A 26,702-nucleotide genomic window follows, 5' to 3' on the forward strand; every position below is an offset into this window, starting at 1 on the left:
TGTGTTTCGTCCCCGGGCTACTCTTTGAATTGACATTTACAGATTATCACCTGGGAATAACTATCCCGGGTTCAAGGTTCTCTTTGGGTCTGTACTCCTAAAACTACAAATTATGATAATCCTCCTTCCCCAAATGGTGTGTTTACCCTTTGATAGTCAGCCAGAGGACAAAATTAACTCAAGCAAAGGCAGTTATTGAAATGATATAACCAGGAATTTTTAACCTGGAGTCCATAGACCCTCATGGAAGTCCATGGAGAGATCTCAAGAGGTCTTTGACTTTGGTTTTTGTTTTTTTTTAACATTTTGATGACTGCATTTCAGTCTAATTGGTTTCCTTTATAATTTTATGTATTTTGTATTTTATGCTCTTAAAATTTTATTCTGAAAAGGGGTCCATAGGCTTCACCAGTTTGCCAGAGGGATTCCTGATGCAATGAATGAATAAATTTTTTTTAAAAAAACAAATATTAAGTGTTTAATATGTGCAAAGTACTGATCTAAGAACTAGAGATACAACTAGAAAAGTAAGACAGCCCTTGCTCTCCAGGAGCTTACATTATAGTAGGGGAGACAATACATGTGGAAGATTTCAGCTGTAAGTCAGATGGAATGGTCCCATGGTCCTTAGGGGAAAACAGTGGAGAAGATCATAGTGCCTCTTCTTTAATGTTATTTTAACTGATAAAATATCAATTTCTGATATTAAACAGTTTGACAATGCCAAGGACTTTGGTGACAAGAACTTTCTTTTCCAAGTCTTCAGTAGCTGTAGCCATAGCTCTTCAGTTATGGAGCATTTCATTCCCTGAGCAGGATCTCCACTCCAGGTACCGTACCCTCCACTCATCCAGCCAACTCAACTACACCTCACAACTGGCACTGAAATCTCCTTTTTCTGCTAAATGGCTGGATTCAAGGATCACAATGTCCAGAGAATTCCAAATTTCCTCCTCTGCACCCAGAAGCATGCCCAGGAGCTCCATACAAGTGACTCTCTGCATTCTCTGAGAGTACCGCAAGGGAAGAAGGGAAGGATGAACTGACAGCTGACTCTTCCTTGTAAAAGATCATCAGAGATGTGGCTTGTCCTTAAGCACAATTCATCTCCCATCGGTTGTGTTCATCTGATGGCGAGTTCCCTATAATTCCATCAAGTTGATCAAGGAACTTTTTCAATTTGATCAGCAAACAGGAATAGCTCACATTCTGTTATGTTTATCTGGTCATTTAGGAAACTCCTGCCACAATGTGTGGTCAGGTTGTTTAAGAAAAGTCCTGAATACCTCCTTTATACATAAGATTGCTGCATAGTTGTTTTCAGACTAGTGGGAAAAATTCTATTAAATCACAGAGACTAAGAATGAATTAGATATCAATAAACAAGGTCAGGCAACATTTTACCCAGAACAAAAGCATAAAGGCACTTTGTAACCTGAAAATATTTTAGGGATTCTTGTAGGAACCCTTAGATTTTGCCTTTAAAAGCACCAGACTATGCTGTCCTTTAGACTAGAGGTTTTTAACCATTTCTGTATCATGGACCCCTTTGACAGTCTGATGAAACTTATGGACTCCTTTTCAAAAGACTTTTTAAATGCATAAAATAAAATACATAAGATAGAAAGGAAACCAATTATTGTGAAATAGTTATCAAAATATATTTTTTAAAAACCAAGTTAATGGACCCTATATTAAAAGCCCCTATTTTAGAATAAGATTCAGAGCGAGTCTTAGCCTTCCTAAGATTTCAGGTCTGGTACCTTTATGGTTTGTTTTGAAAGATGTGGTGCATTTGTTTTTTTTGAGTATGAGGTGAAAGGGGCAGAAAATCTTGACTTGTGCCTAAGAGCAAGAGAATGTGATAGTTTCTTTGAGCATCATCGAAGATCTGGTAAAGAAGGCTAGAGACTGCTCTTGGGAACCACAGATACTTTCAGGATGCCAGAGGAAACAGGATTTGTTTTGCCTCTTCCCAGGGGAAAAAGGATGAGCAGTAGATGGTTGGAGTTGCCTTTTGGCTACACATATTGGCCGGCACAGGGCTGTTAAACAGAGCTGAACTCAACATTTTATGTTCTTTGTGCTGCCACATTACCATTCCAATGGTTTAAGAAAAAAAAGTAAAGTTTCATATTTTTCCTGCCAGCAGCCCTAAATATTTCTGAGACAAACAAAAACAGAAAGGAAAAGAATGGTATTAAGTGATGCTCCAGACACAAAATGCACATTAGTGTGAGGCAGGCACATATAATCAATTAAGCTGATTTTTAAACACAATCCGTATGTACTACTTTTATTACTGTAAATTCTCTATAAAACACTACATTGCAACCACATTCATGTCTGGTATACATTTGTAGAAAAACACTTGTGATAACAATATCAAGCTGAAACTGTTACACAAACAAGCTTTTCGTTTCATACTAGTCTCTTCTTTTTGAAAAGGAGAAATTGCCAAGCTTATTACATAAATATCTAAAGTTGAAACAGAATAACATCATAAAATAAATGAGTATGAGTGGATAAGGAAAAATCATTTTGAGAGGAGCTGAGGCCAGCCAGTTGGCTATATGAGATACGTTCTTCCAAGTCTTAGGCGACGCAAGCAAAGTCTCAGCCTAGTAAAAATGTAGTTGGAGAGAAGGATGCTGCGCAGGCCTGATGTATAATAAGGAGACATATGAATGTAGAATCATAGGAATATAGATCGAGAGCTCGGACAGACCTCAGAAGCTCCTTACTTTACAGGTGAAGATCTAGAGGCCCAGAGAGGAAAGAAGGCTAAATTATTTTCCTATTATATCAAAAGCAGAATTGAACCTAGTCCTTGGAATCTAGTCAGTACTTTTCCTATTGTAGCAAATCTGCTGTATATGGAGAAAAAAAGAAAAAAATTAAGTTATCTTTGTAACAGTTTAGGTGATTGTAGAAGTTTGCCCTTTTATTGCTTCCTACTTACGTGAGGACATGTTCCTTCTTTTGAACAAGATGGATTGATTCATCAGTCCCTTGAATCCTCCTCAGGATATGGACTGAATTTAGTGCTTTGTACTATGTATGTTTGCCTCAGTTTCCTCATCTGTAAAATGAGCTGGAGAAGGAAATGGCAAACCATTTCAATATCTTTGTCATGAAAACCCCAAATGGGGTCATGAAGAGTCAGACACAACTAAAACGATTGAACAACAATGACACTATACGGTGACTTTGGAATATTAAGATGTGAACCATTGGGAGAGCTGACCAAGTAAGACAAAAGTGAAAAAAAATCTATTAAATGGCTACTTCTTTGGGATATATGATACAACAATGATAATATTGGGCCCAATTTTTGTTTTGTTAATACTCTTTATTTTATCAACAGAGTTTGATCTCACTCACCACAGCAGCTTTTCCAAACCTTGTCTTTCCTCCTTAACTCCTCGTGGATTCCTTTCTCCCACCCTTTTAGCTGAGAATCTTGCCTTATATCTCACTGAAAAAAATTGAAGTCATTTGCAAAGAACACCCTATTATTCCATCCTCCTCTCAAATAACAAGGATGCCTTCACCCACTAGATAATCATATCATCTGTCATGGAATATTCCAGACCCTGCTCTTCCAAAACCTCCTGAAACTAAACTCTGTTTAGGCAATTAGGGGGTACAGTAGATAGAGCACTAGGCCTGGAGTCAGTAAAACCTGAATTTAAATCTAGCCTCAGAGAGTGTAAACCTAGGCAAGTCACTTAACATCTCTTTGCCTTAGTTTCCTCATCTGTAAAGAGGGGATAATACTGTTCTTCACAGGTTGTTGTGAGGATGAAAAAATAATTGTAAAGTACTTAGCCCAGAGCCTGGCATATAGTAAGCACTATATAAATGTTATTTGTTGTTGTTGTTGTTATCATTATGATTATTTTACAAGTCATCTCCCCTAATTAGACTTTGAGCTCCCTGAAGGCAGGGACTGTTTTTGCCTTTATATTTCTAATGCTTACAATAGTACTTGGCACATTGTAAGTGCTTAATAAATGTTTATTGTCTTAGCATATGTGCACAGTTTGAACAGAGGCAAAAACTGGAGAAGTACTTAAAGAATCAGTGTTTATCCCCAAATTCCCATTCTCTGAAAGTGTTCAAAGCAACCTACTTTAAAAAGTTTAGCCCCACTTAATCTTTTAATGTCTGTGACCAACTATAATAAAATATATATATGTGTGTGTATATATATCCATATATGTATATATATATATATATATATATATCAGAAAGAACTCTAGTCGCTGGTTAATTATAGGCAGATTGGATGAAATGTTTGTTATCAAAAATGATAGAATTTAGAGTTGAAAAGAGCCTAAAGAGATCATTCAGTCCAATCCCTCATTTTATATGTAATGGATGTCCAAGTTCATCATTGTAAATTCTTTGACCTGGCTTTCTATGTTGATCCCACATTAAAGATGATTGATTAATCCATGGCCATATTGTTTACAAAGACTATGTATGATTAATCAATCATCTTTAATATGGTGTCAACAAGAATGGAGACCACAGAGAGAAAAGAGACCTAGAGAACCTCCTAACTCATCTCCTTACTTCCAGTGTCTCCCCGATTCAACTCATCCTTCATGCAGTCAAGCTGATATTCCTAAAGCACAAATCTGACCGTGTTAGTCCCCTGCTGACAAAAGCTCACAAGGCTGCCTCTTGCCTCTGGGATAAAATCCAAACTCTTCCATCTGGCATTTAGAGCCCTCCATTACCTGGATCCGGCCTACCTTTGCAAGCTTAATGCACAACTCCCCTTCATGGACTCTCTGTTCCAGCCAAACTATGCCACTTGTTGTTCCCTCTACATGACACACTACTGTATTTCCTACCTCTGTGCATTTGCACAGGCTGGCCTCCCTACCTGAAGCGCACTCCCTCCTCTGTGCCACTTCATAGAATTTCTAGCTTCTTTCAAGCCTCAGCTCAGGCATTACCTTCTGTACAAGGCTTACCCTGATCCCTGCAATTGTTTGTGTCCTTGCCCCTGAAATGACTTTGTATTTACTGTATATATACTTTGCGTTTGCATAGCCATGTGTGTGGTGTTTCCTTTTCCTCTTCTCAGGTCCTTGGGGTCAGGGACTCTCATTTTTATCTTTTTATTGCCACTGCCTAGTATAATGCCTGGCAAATAGTAGATGTTTAGAAGATGTTTGTTGTATAAAAAAGACAAATCCATAATGGGGAGGAATGAACCCACGCCTTCCCCTCCACTGGTACTCTCAATTATAGGGGCTGCACAGGTTGATTGAAAAGGGTTAACTTTTTAGTGATCTGAATGCTTTTCCCTGGGGATGGAGAGTGGGATGGGAAATTGGTAAGGATCAGGAAGGACCTCAACTCAAAGCAATTGTAGCATTACCTATGGTAGTACTATAAATTGGGACCTGAAAGGAGAGGTGTTTGGGGACTTTTTAACTATCTGTGGGATTGGGTTAGTTCCTTGTACTTTTGTTTCTCCCCCCAGGTCAAATGAAGTCTCTTTTATCAGCAGTGCTCTATTAAAGGGGAGCTGAAGGACTTTTTTTCCCTTTTCCTGTATAGCCTAGGAGTGAGCCAAATTACGATATTTGGAGGGGAAACCCTAGGAAGGGGTACAGTATTCTCAGAGGAAACTCTGTGTGGATGTATAAGCCAGGGATAAACTTTTAGAAGTCCCTAAGAGTGAATTTGTTCTTTATAAACCTATAGGTCACATGTAGATGAGAAAACTGAGGATCAGGGAGAGGAATTGACTTTACCAAGGTAAGTATTAGAGATAAGATTAGAATTTAGGTCTTCTCACTTCTAGCTTAGGGATGTAGTACTTCTGTCTTTCACAGGAGGTGAATGTTATCTTCATGAATTAGACACAGTGGTTTCTTCAGTTTGCATTTTCAGGGAGTCTAGAAAGGTTTGTTGCTGTCAAAAATGCTAAACAAAGACTAGTGATTTTGTTTTTGCTAATAAAGGCAAACAATAAAGGCAAATTTAGAAGAAAGGATCTAAAGAAGAGTCTGTGAACTTCACATAAAACTTTTGTCAACCCTACATAGCTCCTTTGCATTTTACTGGGCGGCGTCTCCAAAATCATTTGATGGAATACAGACTGATCATCAGGGATTTGACAGAAATTAAAAGGAATTTTCTAATCCTAAATCAAATAATTTGGGAATGAAGGAAGGAGGAAAGGGGAAAAAGTAGGGAGGGAGGGGGAAAAAGAAGGAGATAGAAAGGAAGGAAGGAAGGAAGGAAAGAAGAAGGAAGGAAGGAAGGAAGGAAGGAAGGAAGGAAGGAAGGAAGGAAGGAAGGAAGGAAGGAAGGAAGGAAGGAAGAAAAGAAAGAAAATTGGCTATACAGGCCCAGGCAGACTAAATGAAGTTAATCTTCTTTGCCAGAAAGAGGCTTAGCAGCAGCTGTACCCCAGTAAATGATAGCAGAGAACAGCTTATAGAGAACAGCAGTTAGAGATAGGCAGAGATGCACAATAGAGACATGATGCTCAACAGGAAACAAAAACATTACAGCAAGCAGAGAGCAGGAAAGGCAGTACAATGGCACCTCCAAAGCCTCTCCCCATTCCACGTCATCCTCCATTCAGTTGCCAAATGATCTTCCTAAAGTGTGACTATGATTATGGCACTCCACTACAATGGTTCCCTGTAACCTCAAAATAAAATATAAAATATAATATATAAAATCTTCAGCCATCCTGAGGCAGCTAGGTGGCACAGCGTATAGAATGCTAGGCCTGGAGTCGGGAAGAATTGAGCTCAAATCTGTCCTCAGACACTTACTTAGCTGTGTAGCCCTGGGCAAGTCACTTAACCTCCATTTGCCTCAGCTTCCTCAATCATAAAGTGGAGATAATAACCGCATCTACCTTACAGGGTTGTTGGGAACATCAAATGAGATAATTTCTGTAAAAAGCTCTTAGCACAGTGCCTGACACATAATAGTTGCTATATAAATGCTAGCTAATATTGTTGTTGTTATTATTATTATTTAAACTCCTTTACAACCTTGTCTTTTTCTGTCTTCTTATCGATGCTTTGCTCCATTCTACACATGCTATAGTCCAACAATGCTGGCCTTCCTCTGTCCCTTGCACATAACACTCCATCTCCAGACTGTACTTTCCATTGGAGGTACCCATGTCTGGAATGATCTTCCTCTTCACCTCTGCCTCCTGGACTCTTTGGCCTCCTTGAAAACTCATCTCAAATTCTGCCTTCAGCAGAAGGCCTTTCCCCACCTCCCCGTACTGCTCCCCACCTACTCTACCCCTGCTGCCCCAGTGCTATCTATTTGAGATTACCTTTCATTTACACCATATAGCATTTATACATGTTGTTTGCATGTTGCCTCCCCCATTAGAAATGTGGGCTCCTTAAGGGCACGGACTTTGTATTTTTGACTTTCTTTGTATCCCCAGTGCTCAGCACAGTGTCTGGCACTTGTTAAGTTCTTAATAAATGGTTTGTCATAGCAGCTAAGTGGCACAGTGCAGAGAGCACCGGTCCTGGATTCAGCAGGACCTGAGTTCAAATCCAGCCTTAGACACAGAACACTTACTAACTGTGTGACCTTGGGCAAGTCACTTAACCCCATTGCCTAGCCAAAAATAAATAAATAAATAAACAAACAAACAAATAAATAAATAAATGGCTTGTCGACTGACTGAATGTTCTCTGTGTATGTGAATGAATGAAAAAGCATTTATTAAGTACTTACTATATGCCAGGAGCCAATTATACAAATACACAAAGCAAGACAGTCTCTGCCCTCAAGGACCTTACATTATAATGTGTAAATTCCTTTCTATGGAATAGAAATTCTGGGATCTGTTCTTATTTTTTTTTAAAGAAACACATCTGTAGGGGCTCATGGGCCATAGTTTTGAGTAGGCATTGTCTTATAGAGAGACTCAAACCTGAGGCAGCTTTTGGGGGTCCATATGTGAAAGTGGCCTGGGAGTTTTATTTTTTTTAAATCATAGTACATCTAAAAAGTTTATTTTGAATAAGCAGTTTATGTCATATAAAACAGATAATGGTAGTTCCTTTTCAGATTCAATTTGATCTTTATTCAGCATCTATTATGTTCAAGGCACTGTGGCAGATGCAAGAGGGATACAAAGAAAAAATGGAAATGCTGCCTTCCCTCAAAGGCTTCTGTTCTACTAGGGACTGGGGGTGCTCAGGTAGGAAATAAGAGGAAAAATAAACTGATAAGTAAATGTAGAATGTATGCAAAGCAGATGTCTGAAAGGGAAGCACTAATAATTGTGTGTGTGTGTGTGTGAGAGAGAGAGAGAGAAAGAGAGAGAGAGAGAGAGATCAGGAAACAGCTTATATAGGATGTGGCACTTGAGTTGATGGAGCTAGGAACTTTAGGAGGTAGAAATGAGGAAGTCTTGCGTTCCAGGCATGAGAAATAGTCTGTGCAAGGGTAAAGAATTGTGAGGATGCATCATGTAAAGGGGAGAACAAGTACATCAATTTAGCTAGGATATAAAATATATGAGGAATGAAACAAGTCTGGAATGATAGTTTAGACTCTAAACTTCAGATTTGATTGTGAAGAGTTTTAAATGTCTTGTTAAGAAGTTTATATCTTTCCCCAGAGCCAATAGGAAGCCATGGGAGTTTCATGAGGAGGGGCCTAATCTAGACTTTGGGAATATCAATTTGGCAGCAATGCGGAAGGTAGATTGGGAGAGAGAAGCTGGAGACACGGGGAACAATTAAGAACCTACTGCAAAATATAGTTCAAGTAAGAAGTGCCAAGAAGGTCTTTGTATCCCCAGCACCTAGTCAGTGGAGTACTTTGCATATAGTAAATGCTCAATAAACACTTGTTGAATTTATGTGTATATGTATGTATGTACATATGCACACATATGTATATATGTGTGTATACATGTACATATATGTGTATATGTATATACATGAATTGGTGAGAATCTGAATTGGAGAAATACTTGTATGAATTGAGAGAAGGGGTAGATGCAAGAAATAAAATAAAGGTAGACTCAACAATACTTGAGAACTAATTGGATATGGAAGAAGAGAGTAAAGGGTCAAGGATGTCGTTGAGTTCATGAATCTGGACATTTTATTAAGTTTGGGTTGTCTAAGGGACATTCAGAAGGAGAGATATTCAGCCCACAAATTGGTATGGGACTGGATTTTAGAAAAGTGATAAGAGATGAATATGTAGATTTGAAAATTATCTACATAGTGATAATACTTGAGCCCATGAAAGTTGATAAGATCATTGAGATAGAATATATATAAACAAGAGAAGGTCTCAAATATAATCCTAGTCTACACCCATTCCTAGAAGGTGGGATGTTGATCATCAGCCAGCAAAGGAAATCGAAGAAGCAGTCAGGAGAACCAAGAGAGAGCAGTGTCACGAAAACCCAGAGAGGAAAGTGTACAAATCAAAATGTATATGTGTATAATAGGTACTGAGTTCTGGGTCCTTTGTATAAAAATAAATTGTAAAATGAGCTAAAGGAAAAAGGACACTAAAGTGTGAATTTTTCAAATATGAATAAAGGTATGGGACATTTTTAAAGACTTTGATTTTTGTTATTCTTTCTCCCTGCCTCCTTCCCCTTCTCCTTAGGCTTAGCTGAAAAGCTGACAATTCATGTGCCTGGTTGCAGTGTGTTTCTTTTTGGGGAAGCTGACCAGCCAGAGAAACGAAGCCTTGTCCAAAGACGGAAGCAGCTCGGCTGGTTCTCAAGGAGGGAGTTCAAATCTCTTAAACCTGATGTAGGAACTATGCCTGACAAAAGATGTGGCTTAACAGGTTAGAAACTAATTTTTTCCCCTCTATCTGATAGCATAGAGACAAAGGATCAATTTTATTTATTTATTCCCAGTCTCCTGGGAAAAGAGTGTTGGGTTGGTTCTCTGAAAGCAAGGCAAATTTAAAGACTACTTCTGAGTCATCCTTCCAAGAAGTCTTTTTAGTGAAGTGAGCTAGAAAAGCTTTTTGTTGGAGGCATGGTCAGGGGTAGCCTGGGAAAATTCCTCTCTAAATCTTGGGTTCCTTATCTTTATAAAAATTAAATTAGCAAATGGTCTATGTACTTTATTGTGTTTTTCTTTTAAACATCTCTAACAATAATTTTTTAAAAATTATTTTCAGAAGATACTTTGATTTTTCAGAATTTATATTTTTTCTTTACTTGGTAGTTATTATTTTATTGATATTCTAATTTTTCAAACTACACATTCAATTAATTGATCTCTTCTCTCTTTTGATAACATGTATTTAGAGATAAATTTCCCCTTACAAATGGCTTTGGCTGCCTCCCATAAGTGTTGGTATGTTTTCTCATTTGATGTAATTATTTGTTTCTCTGATTTGTTCTTTGAGCCACTCATATTTGGATTAAATAATTTAAACTTTAATTCAAAATTCTTTGCTATTTTCCCTTTATTAATTAGATTTTATTTCATTGCAGTCTTTAAAGGAAGTGTTTAGTATTTCTGCCTTTCTATCTTTGTCTATGAGTTCTTTATGCCCTAGCTCCTGGTTAATTGTTGCAAAGATGCCGGAACACTGAAAAATATGCATATTCCTTATAGTTCCCATTCAGTAACTACTAACGGTCTGTTATGCCACATTCTTCTAATGTTTTATTCAGATTCTTAAATTCTTTCTTGTTTATTTTTCTGTTAGCCTTTCCCTCTAGGCCTAGAAAATGACTTTTAATAACTCAAATACAATTTTACCAAAATTTTGAGTGGGCTAACTATGTGGGTTTCTGCTCAATACATCAATTCTACCACCTACAACTCCATCCCTATTATTTCTTTGAATCTTGTAGTATTTTCCAAGGCCCAGCTTAAAGATATAAGCTTCATTGTCAAAGTAAGGTCAAAATGCTGATCCTCATTGCTAGTAGAAATCCTTAGCTGTGAGCTTTGTTGTCAATTATAAACAAAGGGCCAGGTCAATGGAGTATTAAAGACTCTGGACAAGGGAATGTGTACCTCATTTAGGGAAGTCACATCCTGTCCAAGGGAGCAAGAGGGATACAGACCTTACTATTCTCTTCTTGATGCATGACTGAGCATCCCGAATACTATATACATGCACACATACACATGTATATGTATGTATATGTACATATACATACAGTGTCTATGTACATATACATACAATGTCTATGCACATATACATACAATGTCTATGTACATATACATACAATGTATATGTGTATGTGTGTATACACACATACATATATACATATGTAGCACATATATAGTATGTGTGTATATATATTATGTGTCTATATATAGTATGTGTGTATGTATAGCATGTGTATATTTATACATACTACACTATACACACATATACTATATATGTATGCATATGTATGTGTATATATGTGTTTCATATTTATATGTGTATGTTTGTAAACATTAAAGTTCTGTTTAAAGGAGAGCTATTACCTTGTTCATCACTTCTGGTTACATGTGCTATAGATTGTCAATCTTGGGTGTTAAATCATGTTTACAAGTACACAGTCCCATCTAAATTGTAGAAACTCACAGAGCTAAAGAATAAGATGTTTTCTTTTTCAATACAAGAACAAGCTCAGTACATTAATGACTGGCAGAGAGAAACTCTCTCCCTGAAACCTATTCATTCCTTACTTTTTGCCTCGTAACTCAGCTCACAGATAAGCAAGTGTAAAGTTGATGACTAAAACTTCAGAAACTTAATGCCTGGTTTCTAACTCAAGCTGCATTGCAGATTGAGCTTGTATCTATATGTTGCCAAAACATCCAGTCAGTTCAATGAGCAATATAGTCCAATCAATTGTTTAGTATCATGTAGACCAAACATCTGGATAAGTAATTGAATTGTTCATTTTTGTAGCTCTATGAGAATGAGTCATTGTCTATGGACCTCTCACAGAGCATTTTCCTGTCTCTAAGGTACTTACCATGTATTATTGTGTATGACAGTCAGTGTAAGCTGTCCACTAGACTGTTAATCTCATAAAGGACTTTATTTCTCCCCCCAGTGCCTGGCATAGTGCTCTGCATATGTTATGCACTTAATAGATGTTGGCTGGGTTGAATTGAATTACTTGTGAGAATATTCAAGTTTTTCTGGTAAATATCATTACCTAAAAATCAAACACTACTACTCTTCTTATTTGGCCAATCTCCCAAAAGGAAGGAAATTTTGTTTTTGTTTTAAACCAGTACATATGTTACTTCCCATTCTAATTCTAAATGCATTTGTAAAGAAGACTATTTTTGTCTCTACTTTTTCAGCATTAATCTTTGGTTCATTTGTCTTCAACCTTCTTAAATCTTCTTTGCCACTTTACATGAAGGTCAGCTATCTCTAGAAATATCTGGAGAACTTTGAGGTGGTCTTTAGCTTTTTTAAAAATTTCCACACAAATATTTCTCTTATTTATCTCCTATCTTTTTTTGTAGGCTTTTTGTTAGGATAAGTCAATTTGGAATTTTTATAAGTCAGGCTTTGAATTCAGCCAAATTTGGCCTGATGAAAGATCTAAAATGTTTTTGTATTAGCAAAGAAGGAAAAATGGGCCTAGACTGTTTCCTATGATCTTTCTTGTACGCCTTGATAAATCTTTCCTGAAAGCATTATAAACTTCACCTTGACCGGGAAATTTGAAAATTGCAAGGACTTCCAAGTTTACTTTGCCATACTCTTAGATAAGGCCAGCCAAAAATAGCAACCCATTTAACAGGTCCAGAGCAGGTGCTGGTAGCAATTAAATAAACTTTTTCAAAGGTGAGTGGAAAATAATTTTTAAAGCTGTATAAATTACCTGCTTCTAATATATCCCAGTCCAGAATGTAAGTGGAGTCTGCAATTCATAGTAAACTCCAAGTAGAGGTTAGTTTCTCTAAGTAGAGGTTAGTTTATTTCATTATAAGATGAAATAAAATATCTACCATATTTTATTTCATCTTATAATGAAGTTAGGAGGGAAGAATGATCTGCTTTTGTCTAAAATAATATCTTGTTAAATGTCATTTTCATAACTATAATGTTTAAGTGAAGCCACAGCAAATCTGGTTATCATTTGATGAAATGAGTTTGGTATCATATAATACTAATGCTTTTATATGTTTCCTAAATTTAGCCTTTAATATTTTTTCCAACTCATCTCAGGTTACTCTACATAGTCTTAGCACTCTTCTCTTGATTTATTCCACCAAAACAAACCATAGCTTGACACCAACAACATATTGTTGCCACTCTTATTTCTTTTTTTAAAAATTGAATAAAATATTAGCATTGCTGTCAAGTTAACACTTAATGTCAACATTCCAGGATGACAAATATATTCACATGATCACCAGAGTGGAAACAGAATCAATAAGGGCATAGGTTTCTAATTTGAAGTTCCCTAAGAATATTATAAACAAGAGAGAACAAAATGAGTCCAGGGATGATTAACATTCTCAGCCTCTGCCAAACACACAAAAATCTTTTAAGCCAAATTCCTTTTAAAAGTTCATGTTTGGTCAGCTTGTTGTGAACATAAGTGAGGATAGAGCAATAATGGTTGATAGTCTAAGAACTATAAATAAACACCATATCAAAAAAAAGAGGCCTAAACATTTATGGGGTAATTTAAACACTGTAGTCACTCTGCTATATGAAAAGCATGCATATGTGTATAATTGTTTAAAAAATAGAAGAAAAGTGTTCTTTGAATTCTAATCTTATATGTTTTAAGAGTCATAGATAATATGAGTAATGGCATGTCTTGGAATCATGGAGTTTCTATTTAGCTCTCTAAATGGGTTACTGAGATCTGCTCCTGCTCAATTCCCTCCACTCTAAACAGGAAGTCCAATATCAGACAATCCTGCTCTTGGCATCAAGAAACCCAACTGATGTATGTAGTGCCTCGTGACCCCACACCGAGAATTCCCTATGAGGATTCTTTTCAGATACCTGCAAGTGTTCTGAAAGCTCGAGGCCTCAACTTAGAAAATGATTTACCATTTGTAGAAAGAAGTTTGTTTCAAGGAGCATATTTCATCATTTCTTGCACTTTACTGTTTAGTCAAGTTGATCTTCTGAAAAGTAGCATTTCTCAAAGTGTTGAAACTTAATGTGTCTTAGGTACTTAAACTATGAACTCAAGAAGGAGATGAAGAGACAGGAGCTAAGTAGAGAAGGGCACAGTTGTACTTTCTAGAAAAATTTGAGTTTGAGCTTATTTATATGTTATTTGTTGTTCAGTCATTTTTCAGTCATATCTGATTCTTCGTGACTCCGTTTGGGGTTTTCTTGGCAAAGGTACTGGAGTGGTTTGCCATTTCCTTCTCCAGCTCATTTTATAGATGGAGAAACTGAGGCAAACAGGGTTAAGTGATTTGCCCCAGGGTCACACAGCTCGTAGTTGCTAAAGCATCTGAAGCTGTATTTGAATTCAGGAAGATGAGTCTTCCTGATTCCAGGCCTGGCATTCTATCCGCCGCACTACCCAGCTGCCCATTTTATGTCTAATTATGTTTCTCAAATATTTCTGGAAGTCATTCCATGACACTCATTCATATGTATATATATATAGAGAGAGAGAGATACATAAATAGATATAGATATAAGTAGATAAATAGATATAGATAGATGTACACACATTTAGTGCAGTTTTAAATTGTTAAATATATATGTAGATATATTTATATATGTAAAACTCTTTAAAACCTTTAAGTACTATATAAATATATGTTATTAATGTTAATAATAATTTAATTTAATTATAGATCTACCACCTTCAGAAACATTCCTTTGAACATCACTGTCTTTAACTGATTAAAACTCACGATTATTCTGTACTAGGATAATATTTTTCCTCTTTTGTTGAGGAAGACAGGGAGTTACTACAGGAACAAAACTTGAAATCAAATCCAATTGAAGCAATGTCTATGGCTAGTCTGTGGCTATAAGACTAGAATACTTCTTTGATTCTGTTAACGTCTGTGTGTCTGTCCTCTTTCTAAACTTTTACCTCTTGCTAAGTTTTTTCCCTCTTATTTCAGTGATATAGATGGATGTCCTGCATTCCCTCGGTGGTAATATTTGGCTTACTAAGCACATTAGAGTCATATGGATCCTCTAATCAAACTCCCAGCGGTTGCCATCCTTCTTCTTTAGGACACACTCAAAATTTTTTGAAGTATTCATGACTAGTGTGATAATAAATTGATTGGAAAGAATCTCTCTGCCCATAAACTTGAACCTATGTGGCACTCTTCCCCTGGGAGCCTCCCTGAAGCAAGGAATAGTGTTTATCCTAGTTTGGTAAAAGCTTGTTGTTACAGTTGTGTCTGACTGTTTGTGACACCATTTTTGTGATTTTCTTGGTAAAGATACTGGAGTGGCTTGCCATTTCCTTCTGCAGCTCATTTTACAGATGAGGAAACTGAGGCAAACAGGGTGAAGTGATTTGCCCAGGGTCACCCAGCTAGTAGTGTCTGAAGCTGGATTTGAACTCAGGAAGATGAGTCTTCTTGCTTTCTCCACTGTGCCACCTAGCTGCCCTTGATAAAAGTTACCAGGATTATATCTAGTGATTAGATAGCAATTGAAATGCAGCCTACACATAAGAAAGATGTCCTTTCTCCAAATGGATTAAATGGGGGTTCTTAACCTTTACTTGTGTCATAGACCCCTGTTGCGGCCTGGTGAAGCCTGTGAACTCCTTAGAATAATGTTTTGAAATGTATAAAATGAAAATTACAAAGGAAAGAAATTATATTGAAATACAGTTGTCACATACTGAAAGTTCCAAGTTCACCAACCACCTGGAATCTGTCCACTGTCAGGGGTCTATGGAGCTTAGGTTAAGAACCCCTGAGAAAGAAGATGCCAAATATTCTATATCATTGCCTTTCTCAGGATAGTACAGTGGAAAAAAACACTGAGTCATAGGAGCCTGGTTCAGATCCCACCCATGTTGCTCACTACTTGTGTAAACCTGAGTCACTTAACCTTTCTGTGACTCAATTTTCCCATCTATAAAATGACACAGTTGGACTACATGACCTCCAAGGCCCATTCTAGCTCTGAATCCATGATCTTTTGAACTCATCAATTTATTCAAAAAGGGGATGCCTAAGTTAGTAAGTAAAACTAACACAAAAACTCTCAAGCTATCTCTGACCTTGTTAAATTTAAGCTTATTTGGAGAAAAGGGCAGAAGGGAGAAGACTATATGGAGTCTTTTCTACCTTTGATTTATTGAAAATGATGGTATCTGGATCCACTCTTGAGAGTAGTTTTGATATGTGAGTATGTTTCTAAAGGGAAAAAAATTACATGTTTCTCTTCTGATGGCTGCTTCTTTATTTTTCTAATGGGCTCTTTCTTCACCATTGTTTTGTCTGAACACAAGTTTTTATTTGTGTTGCTTCAGACGTGATCTTGCCACAAGCATCTTTCAACCAGACATTAATAGCAGAGTTCACAGTCATTACTGCCAGTGCTCAAACACAAATATTGCATTTGTGTTTGAAAAAGCTACACATCAGATGTTAATTAAGTGCATTTGGGTTTTTTTTCCTGCTTAAACAATCTGGCATAAAGAGTTTACATCACTATCAGTTAACCATAAGGTCTCTACAATATCTGACTCACCAGCCGTACAGTATATGATAAATACAGTGTTTCCACACAAGAAAATAGCAGAATTGTCAGGAAAACATCAGGCTTGTTATATTTCCAAGCTACATAATAGCAACTCAATCTCAGTTTCTTTTTCTTTTTAGAAAAAAAGATTTAAATAGGAGTAAACACCAATATTTAGAATGATAAATTTTCTCATTAAAGAACACATGGAAATTAAATCATACCAGAGTTTTTTTCCCCTTCTTGTTTTTAGCTTGCTTCAGGGCGTTGTGACAGTTGTGTTGGAATAAAATTGTGATTTCAACCATGCAGCAAAGAGTTGCATTCTGCCATCAGAACATCTGAATACCATTCTGTTGTAGACTTTGGGAGGGGAGTGAAGCTACAACTTGAAAAGAAAATGTTCACATCAGATTTCTGGTTTCCAAACAAGAATGGAATTATTTGAATTAGACAGCCTTAACTAACTAAAGGACATAGTGGAATTAGCTTTCCTTTTTTAATTAAAAATTCTTTCGAAGTTGCAATGAGCACAGAGGACTGAATTTTGTCTGTATATAACATCAGTGAGATCTCTGTATTCCAAAGCAGAATCTGGTTTATTGTTATTGGATCATTTTTATCATTCATTATTGGTTTGTAAAGGGTGGGATGCTAGCGTCTAGAAAACTATGAAGCAAAAGAAGAGGCATTTTGTTGTTGTTATTGTTATTGTAGGAAAGAGCTATAGCCTACTATAGAGTAAATGCCTTCTTTGATTGGACATTTGGAGATCATTTGTTCACTTTCTAGTATGAAGTAATTTGATAGTATCTAGTAAAAACAAAAACAAAAACAAACATGAAAACAAGAATCCACCATTCTCCTGAGGTTGAGTGTCCTAGTTAATTATACATGGAAAGGCATAGTAAGACGTTCTTGTATCAGTTATAGATTCATATAAAATCGTGGAGTAAAATATTGAGTAAGAAATTCAGTGTGTCTGCTTTTAGGAGATTAGAGAGATGGTGTGTGTGTGTGTGTGTGTCTGTGTGTGTGTCTGTGTGTGTGTGTATGTGTGTGTGTGTGAGAGAGAGAGACAGAGACAGAGACACAGAGAGAGACAGAGACAGAGAGAGATAGGAGACAGACACAGAGAGAAAGACAGACAGACAGATATCATGATAAAAATAGCTGACATTAACTGTTCTAAGACTTGTGAAATGTTTGACACGTTAACTAGCCAATTAAAAAAAACCTCAATCTACAGATATTTTACAACTTAAGAGATTTAAAATAACTTGCCCACGGTCACGTAGTTAGCAAGTGCCCAAAGCAAAATGTGATTCAAAGTCTCTCCTGTCTCAAAGTCCAGGGCTCATTACGCTAAGCTGGGCTGCCTCCTTATCATACTTAGATGCCCATACAGAGTTCACACATGGCAACACTGTACATCAGGATTTATGTGAGTAAAAGGAATGTCTAAATGCACTCTGTGAAATGTTACAATGATTTACTTCCTGCAGATATTTGGAGTAGGTGATTGGTGTGTGCTATTTGAAGAAAGAGAGAGATCTATTGACTGTTAGGAAATGTATTTCTTGTGAAATCAACAGTATGGAGAAATACTGTAATATGATTCATGCCTACAGAAGTCCCTGTACCAAGAGGCTTGCCTGTTCATGGGAGATGAAATGTTTCATTGTGACTGTGTGTGAGAAAAGAAGGAAATGTGCCTTATTTAATAGTTTAACTGGTTCCAGTAAAGCCTGTCTTTCTGAACATGTAAAGAGACCATTACTATGAGAGTAGCCAGGCCAGTGAGTAAAAAAAAACCCCAAATCTCAGTAGTATAAAGAAAAAACAGTAGGGACCTCTCTGGTGGACACTAATATCACAAGTAATATGTTTGAAAGCAGCAAGAAAAAGAAATGCCAGCAAAATGAGCTGGCAATAATAACTAAGGAATTGTTAAATGCAAAAAAAAAGTTACCTTTTTTGGTCTTACTAACCCCCTAGACAGTTTTGCTGTTAAGAAATGTAAATATTCCCGAATGAAGGCATAGAAAACTGAAGCTTATTATGCTGCCATTAACTTAACCAACTAATAAACTACATATTTAGAAGCCCAGTTTTTAGAGTTCAGAAGAATCAAAAATTACATAGTGCCCAAAGTGCATGGCTATAGCAGATTACCAAAAATGACTTACGTAAAATACATATAATATATATATATGTATGTATATATAGAGAGACTATCTGTATTATCTATCTCTATCTATCTATCTATCTATCTATCTATCTATCTATCTATATATATATATATATATGGAGAGAGAAAGAGAGAGAGACCTTATCAAGCATATGTCTGCTTGGAAAAGGATGTAAGTCAATCATGTAGCAAGAATAAAAGACTACATATGGACAGATCAAGATATTAAGATATCTATCAATATTTATCAGGAGTTTTAACAATGATTATCTATAAGATACTAAAAGAAAGAGAGAAGGCCTTCAGAACATTGGGTAGAGCTTTATTAGAGATTTTACAGAAGGACATCATGAAAATCATATAGACCAAGAAGGTAAGGAAAGGTTATGATATATAGTTTAGTGGGAGAAATATCTACACTGGTCACATTATAGATCCATCAATGTACATTTTGTATGTGCAATGTGAGTAGAACTATCCCTAGAGTACTGTGAATAGAATTGCCATCCTGAGCTCCATGATTTAAGTGATCCTTAGTATTGTTTCAAACTATCTCATCTCTTCCCAAGCCTCCCAGGGCATCTCTTCCTGAATGCTCTCAACTGAGGGCCTTGACACATACCTCACAGAAGCCATCTCCCATCTCCCATCTCCCCTTCTCATCACACGTCACTCAGAGATCACCCACTGTCTCCTCTCCAGTCTCAGATGAAGAAGTGGCATTTCACTAAGGCAAACCCCTCTACATGTGTCTTAATTTCATCCCCTCCTGTTTTGTCTAGTATTGCCACTATTATCCTCACTTTTTCTTATCTTGATTCTCTCCCTATCTATGGATTCTGTCCCTACTGCCTAAAAACACATCTCATATCTTAAAAAATAAACCCTTACTTGACCCTACCCTCCCTTCTAGTTTTTATTCTCTATCTCTCTGTTGTTAAGTTTCTTGAGAAAAGTTGTCTTGACTAGGTTTTGCCATTTGATTTTCTCTCTTTCTTAAACCCTCTACAATCTGTTTTCTAATTTCATCATTCAACTGAAACTTCTCTCTCTAAAGTTACCAATTTTTTTTAGTTTTGTTTACTTTTTTTATTTATGGAATATTTATTTAATTTATGGAATAAAACAAGCATTTCAACAACATAGTATAATGAAAAAAATGATCATACATGGAACTGCAAATCTATTTATGTACAACTTGCTACTCCTTTTAAATATATAATAAAGTTATCATGTAAATTTCTTTTTTTCCTTTTTTCCCTCCCCTAACCCTAGAGGTGGCTACCATTAGACACAAATATGTATATATGTAAAAATCATTCTATACATACTTCTATTTATGAATTCTTTCTCTGGATGCAGACAGTGTCTTCCTTCATATGCCCTTTGTAGTTAATTTGGGTATTTATAATAGTCAAAATGACTTAGTCATTTAAAGTTGTTTTTAAAATAATATTGCTGTTACTGTATATACTGCTCATTTTACTCTTCATTATTTCGTGCAAATCTCTCCATGTTTTTCTAAGATCATCGAACTCATAATTTCTCAATTGCATTTTTTTAATCCTCATTCTTCTCGATTTTTCTACAGCATTCGTCATGATTGGTCTCTTTTTCTCCTCTGTATTTTTTAAATTAATTCATATTGATATGTTTTAATTTTACAATTTCCCCTTCTCATTCTCTCTGCCATAAAGCTATAAAAAGAATACTTTTGAAAAGAATGGGAAAAAATGAGCAAAATTAATCAATACATTAAAAAATCTGACAACATATGTAATGATAATTCCATATTATCTCCACAAGGATTGGCAGGGAGGGATGGGGGTAGTGGGGAGAATGTCTTCTAAATCTCTTCTTTGTAATTTCACAACATCCACATTTGATTATTTTGTGGTTCTATTTACATTGGTATAGGCATTGCACATATTGTTTTCTTGACTCTGCTAACTTCATTCTATATCAGTTCATACAAGTCTTTTCCAGGCTTCTCTGTATTCATAATATTCATAGTTTCTTACAGCAGAGTGATATTCCCTTACATTAATATGTCACAATTTGTATGGCCATTCCCAATTTGGTGGACATCTACTTTGTTTCAAATTCTTTGCTACCGGAGGCAGCAAGGTGGCACGGTTGATAGAGCTCTGGCCTTGGAGTCAGGAGGACCTGAGTTCAAATCCGGCCCCAGACACTTGACACTTACTAGCTGTGCGACTGTGAGCAAGTAACTTAACCCTGATTGCTTTGCAAAAAACAAAACAAAACAAAAACTTCATAAATAAAAAAAAAATCAAATTCTTTGCTGCCACAAAAAATGCTGCTATAAATATTTTCTTGCATATGGGGACATTGTGCTTACCAATAAATTCATTGGGTAATATATTTAGTAATGGAATCTCTGTATCAAAATGTATGAGTAGTTAATTACTTTATTGCATAATTTGCATAATTCCAAATTGCTTGACAAAATGGTTATACTGACTAACAGTTCCACCAACAATGCGTTAGTGTACCTAACTTCTTCAGCCAGGTTGTACAGTGGATAAGGTGCTAGACCTGAGCTCAAAACCAGCCTTAGACATTTAATAGCTGTGTGACCTTGGGCAAGTCACTTAACCTTTGTCTGCCCCAAGTTTCTTCAACTATAAAATTGGGACAATATTAGTGCCTACTAGGCACTAAGGTGTCATGAGGATCAAGTGAGAGTATATTATAAATAATGTAAAGCTCTTAGCATAGTGCCTAATACATAGTAGGCGCTTAAAAATGCTTGTTTTCTTCCTTCTTTTGATACTGACTATTCTCATATTTTATCATCTTTGCCAGCTTGTGTGATTTGAGGTGAAACCTCAGGGTATTTTTGATTCACATTTCTTTTATTCTTACTGATTGGGGGGCACTCTTTCATGTCCTTTCTGGGTTTTCATGACATTGATCCTGGTTCACTTTTGATTGGTCCACCTGCTCCTTTTCAGTCACCTTTGCTGGTGAGTCATCCACATCATATTGATTAACCAAGTATATCCCCCAAGAGTCTTTCCTGGGTTCTGTTTCTCTGTATTCTTGCATCACGATCTCATCAACTTCCATGGGTTCTAAGCAACTCGATGTGGATAATTTTCAGATCTACATTACAGTCCTGAACTAGATCAGTCTTACATCACCGATGTAAGTCAGTCCTTTTGAACTGGATATCTCATAGGCGTCCCATCACGAGCTTCTCTTCCAAACTTCCCTATTAGTTTTAAGGGCACCACCATCCTCCTTGTCACCTAGGCTCAAAATTTCAATATCATCACCTCATTCTTACTTATCCTACATTACCCAATCCTTTGACAAATTTCATCATTTTTAAGATTTCATGACATTCATTACATGTCACATCTGTCCCTTTCTACTTATAAAACCACCAGGGCAACTAGGTGGCTCAGTGGATAGAGTGTCAGGCCTACAGTCAGGGAAACTTATCTCCGTGAGTTCAAGTCTGGCCTCAAACACTTACTAACTGTGTGACCTTGGGCAAGTCACTTAAGCCTGTTTGTCTCAGTTTCCTCATCTGTAAAATGAGCTGGAGAAGGAAATGCCAAACCACTGTAGTATATTTGCCAAGAAAACCCCAAATGGAGTCACAAAGAGTCAGACATGATTGGAAAACAACTAAACAGCAACAACTATCTTTAATCCATTTCCCTTAAAAGGCAGGAGGGGTGATGGAGCAGTTGGTGGTGCAAGAACAAGTTCAGGCCCTGAGGGGAGCCTTCAGGTTGGTCTCCCTGCCCCAAGTCTCTCCTTATACCAGTACATCCTCCACCCAATGGCTAGAGTGATTTTTCTAAAGAGTAGTTCTGACAATGTCACTCTGGTGTTCAGTGAGATCCAGGGGCTCCCAATTACCTCCAGAATAAAAAATGAAGTCCTCTATTTAACATTTAAGGCTCTTTATAACCTGATCTCTTTCTATCTATACTTTGCTCCCACCAAGAACTCTCCAATCAAGCCACACTGGTTTACTTGCTGTTCCTCACGCATGACAGTCTATTTCCTAACTCTGTGCCTTAGAATCCCCATGCCTGGGTTTTTCCCCCTCCTCAACCTTTTTTCTCTTAGTCCTTTGGCTTCCATCAAAACTCAACTCAAATCCCACGTTCTGCAGAAGGTCTTTCGTGGCTGTCTAGCTGCTAGTGACTTTTGCTCCAGGATTACCTTCCATTTACTCTATATATCATGTATGCACCTAATTATTCACATATTATCTCTCCCATTAGAATGTTAACTCCTTATGGAAAGGGACTATTTTTGCCTTTCTTTGTATACTTAGAACTTAACATAGTGCCTAGTATGTATTAAGTGTTTAATAAATGCTTATTGACTGACTACCAGTGGCATGGGGCAGTGACTCACTCAGGAATAAGGAAAGGAGCTAGCTTCACTAGCTATGGGATAAAAAAAAAAAAAAAAAACTTATCTGAAGCTTATATACATAAAGTCAGCCCATGACCAAGGCAAAGTCCCTGTCTACTTCCCCTTATCCATAACAAGGCTCCATTTTGTCTTTCTGTGACTTCATTTACCATTCAAACCAGCATATAGGGTTGGCATTAGATGGAAGTTAAAGATTATTTTGCAATAGTTTACTCTAGATATCCCAGGGGACCCCTGGAATCTTTTGAGTAAAGGAGATGTGGTCAGATGTTTGATTTAGGAAACTCCCTTTAGCAAATCTGCAGAAAATGGATTGGAGAGGGGAGAGATTTGAGGTAGGACGACCATACCTTTGCTCATGGTGCAGGGGGTTTTAAACATTTTTGTGTGTATCATGGACCCACCTGACAGCCTGCTGAAGCTAGAATTATGTTTCTAAATACATGAAATAAAATAGACAGGATCACAAAAGATGTTAATGAAAATAAGACTTAATTTTCTTCCTATCCAAATTCGTAGATACCTAAAATCTATCCATGAACCTTTGAGAGATCAGTTAATCTCAGGTTAAGAATGCTTGCCTTAGTCCTTTGGAAAGTTTCCTACATTTTATAATTTTCTAGGATGAAAAAAGTCTTCCAAATGCTTTTAAAATTGATATAATATATTTCCCTATGCCCGCTGTTATCTCAGAAAGCTATGTCAGCTTTGCTCAGGTATCACCACAAAGATAATCTTTTAGAAAGTTGTGAGTCACTGAAAAGAGAGAACATTAATTATGGCACTCCACATTATTTCACAGTGAAAGCAGGCCCAAAAAAGTGTTTTATTGATGATCACAACAGATTAAAGAGAGGGTTCTTGAAATACTCCAAATTGGAACTTGTTCTTCTTCACTAATATAATTTTCTAATGATTGTAGGTATTGGTGCCAGCCCCTATGTGATGAACTGCAATGTGACAATTGACTCTCAAGATTTGGCTACAGGAAAAAAGATTGCAAGTGCGATCAGAGGCTCCAATGTGGATGGACTAAAGGGTGTTCAAGCTATGGCTTTTCCTCATTGTGGGAAAATTGAAATTGCTTGTAACGTAGAGAGTTTTGAAGATCAAAATCCTATAGAAAACACCGGATATATAACATACTGTATTCTTGGGCATCATTATTCTTACATTTCTCCTCAGTCTCTAGAGGCTCAAATTAAAAAGCTGGCTTGTGATGAGGGAATTAGCACTGTTGGAACAGCATTGGTTGGGTTTACACCTCAGGAGTGCAAAGACTGCGCTGAATATGCTCTAAGGAAAAAGATTGGAGAATTCTGGAAGAAACGAGAGGGCATTTTCATGTGACTCCAGCAAATGCTTTTGCATTAATTGGAAAGTGGCAGCCTCTACCAAACCCTTTCTTCATTCAGTAAAGATGAAAAGAAAATACACAGAGGTTGGATTGCAGCTGCAATAGGAAAATAGTATCTGTAAATGTCAACAAAAAATGGCCTTGTGATTCTGCTATGATCATCAGGAGCACTTAGCTACCATGTGGTAATTATGAAAAATCTTGGAAGAAAAAAATCAGTCCTTGGAAAAAGAAAAAAAAAGTGTGTGTGTACATATATATCCACTAATTGATATAAATAAGGGCAAAGATAGACTTTATTTACTTAACTATTCATTCTGAAGCACCTATACCTTCTGTTTCCAGCAGGTTCTCAATACCTTCTAGCATTACATGTGTATTGTTGGATAAAGTGATGCTCTTGAAGGCATGAGAGACCTGGATTCAGATTTTGTGTCACAGATAAATCACCTAAACTCTTTGAGCCTTAGCTTTCTCATTCACTGAGGAAATGGAATAATATATTAAATACTTACTTTACAGGGTTGTTGTGGCATTTGAAGATAATATGCGTAAAACACTTTATGAACCTTAAAATATTGTAACTATGTATGGGACAAAAAGGAAATGTGCCTTAAAAGATTACATAAATCAGAACCATAACTAGGAATTCTAGCACCTGTGGCCAGGTCTGAGTGAGGGTTGGAGATGCTTCAGGTTTGACACATCTGTGTGGTTGAGAAGTATTGGCTATGGAAATCAAGGGGGGTTGAGGAGATAGAACTATAACTCTGTAGTGTTCGGAAGTCCAAGGATTGGGGTGGAAAATAAAACTAAGCCAGATACTGAAATTACTGTTGAAGAAGCTGAGTGATCTGGAGGTACACAGGTTGGAATGAACTTTAAGGTAGGAGAAGTGGTTGCTGAGTGATGATGGCAGAAAGAGGGTCTGAAATGAGGAGGAAGGAATATGTCAACTTCTCTTCCCAACCCTGAATGTGAGGGGCTGTGGTAGAAAGAACCACTTTTCAAAGAATGCCAAGGGACGTGATATGTTCAGGAGGAAGCGAGGTTTCAGTGAATACCAGAAGATAGAGGATTATGAAAGTCAGTCAGCAATGTTTACTACGTGCCAGGCACTGTGCTAAATAAGAGGGATACAAAGTAAGGCAAAGTATGGTCACTGCCCTCAAAGAGCTCACATTCTAATAAAGGAGACAATGTGCAAGCAACTATGTGTGTGTGTGTGTGTGTGTGTGTGTGTGTGTGCGTGTGTGTGTGTATGAAGTATTCCAGAAGAACTAGCACCTCTGGTGTGAGGTTTTGTCGAACCCTTTTCAAGGTTGCTCATCCATCTTTGGTGGCTCCAAGAAGCTGTAGCCTTCACAGCAGCCACACCCCGGTAAACCATATAGGCAGACAGGCTAAACCAGGTTGGGGGTAACCAACAGGCCTCAAACCTGTTAGTAAGTTAGAGGGGTGTCTACCACAAGCATGTGAAGACTTTCCTAGGCAGAATGGGTGGATGAAACCAATTTGTTCCAGGGGCCATGAAGGCAGCTGAAGCAGGAGCTGTGGAATACTTACAGCTTGGTCAGACATTGAAAACACCAAGGTCATCCACTATATCCGTGGACTTCCACGACTCTGGAAGAGAGAGTGAGGCTGATGACTTTGTGCAACTCTGCCTCACTTAAATCCAATTCATGTACAAGTTAAGACATCATGCCATGATATCATTAGTCTTCTTCAAACAAAGAGTAAACAATATATGTGTGTCTGTGTATATATGTACACATACATTTATATACATACATACATATACACATATAGTATAATAGAATATATAACATATAATAACATGTTATATATTATATATAATGGCATACACACACATACACATATACATATGAGGTGGCACTGAGGAGGTTGAGGAGGCACTGAGAAAGGCCTTTTGTAGAAGATAGGATTTAACTTGAGTTTTGAAGGAAGCCAGGAGGCAGAGGAGAGACAGGAGAACATTCCAGGCATGGGATAGAGCCAATGAAAAAGCAAAGAGTTATGAGGTAATGTGCA

The 26,702-nt window shown here is 37.0% G+C and overlaps 1 protein-coding gene across 3 annotated transcripts in view; it reads left to right on the top strand.

Annotated features, from left to right (window-relative positions):
* Nucleotides 1-25,821, top strand: part of FTCDNL1 (formiminotransferase cyclodeaminase N-terminal like) — a 122,076-nt gene extending 96,255 nt beyond the window's left edge. For 2 of the 3 annotated variants that reach the window (XM_027866110.1, XM_027866111.1), the window contains 2 exons: nt 9,652-9,837; nt 24,213-25,821. In XM_027866110.1, the coding sequence (XP_027721911.1) occupies nt 9,652-9,837; nt 24,213-24,640 (614 nt within the window). In that variant the 3' untranslated portion in view covers nt 24,641-25,821. The remainder of the gene's footprint in view (nt 1-9,651; nt 9,838-24,212) is intronic. The other variant, XM_027866112.1, reaches the window with a different exon arrangement.
* Nucleotides 25,822-26,702: the final 881 nt, after the last annotated feature.

The sequence above is a fragment of the Vombatus ursinus genome, unplaced genomic scaffold, assembly GCF_900497805.2.
Source record: "Vombatus ursinus unplaced genomic scaffold, bare-nosed wombat genome assembly UNPS02014779.1, whole genome shotgun sequence".
Taxonomy (NCBI): domain Eukaryota; kingdom Metazoa; phylum Chordata; class Mammalia; order Diprotodontia; family Vombatidae; genus Vombatus; species Vombatus ursinus.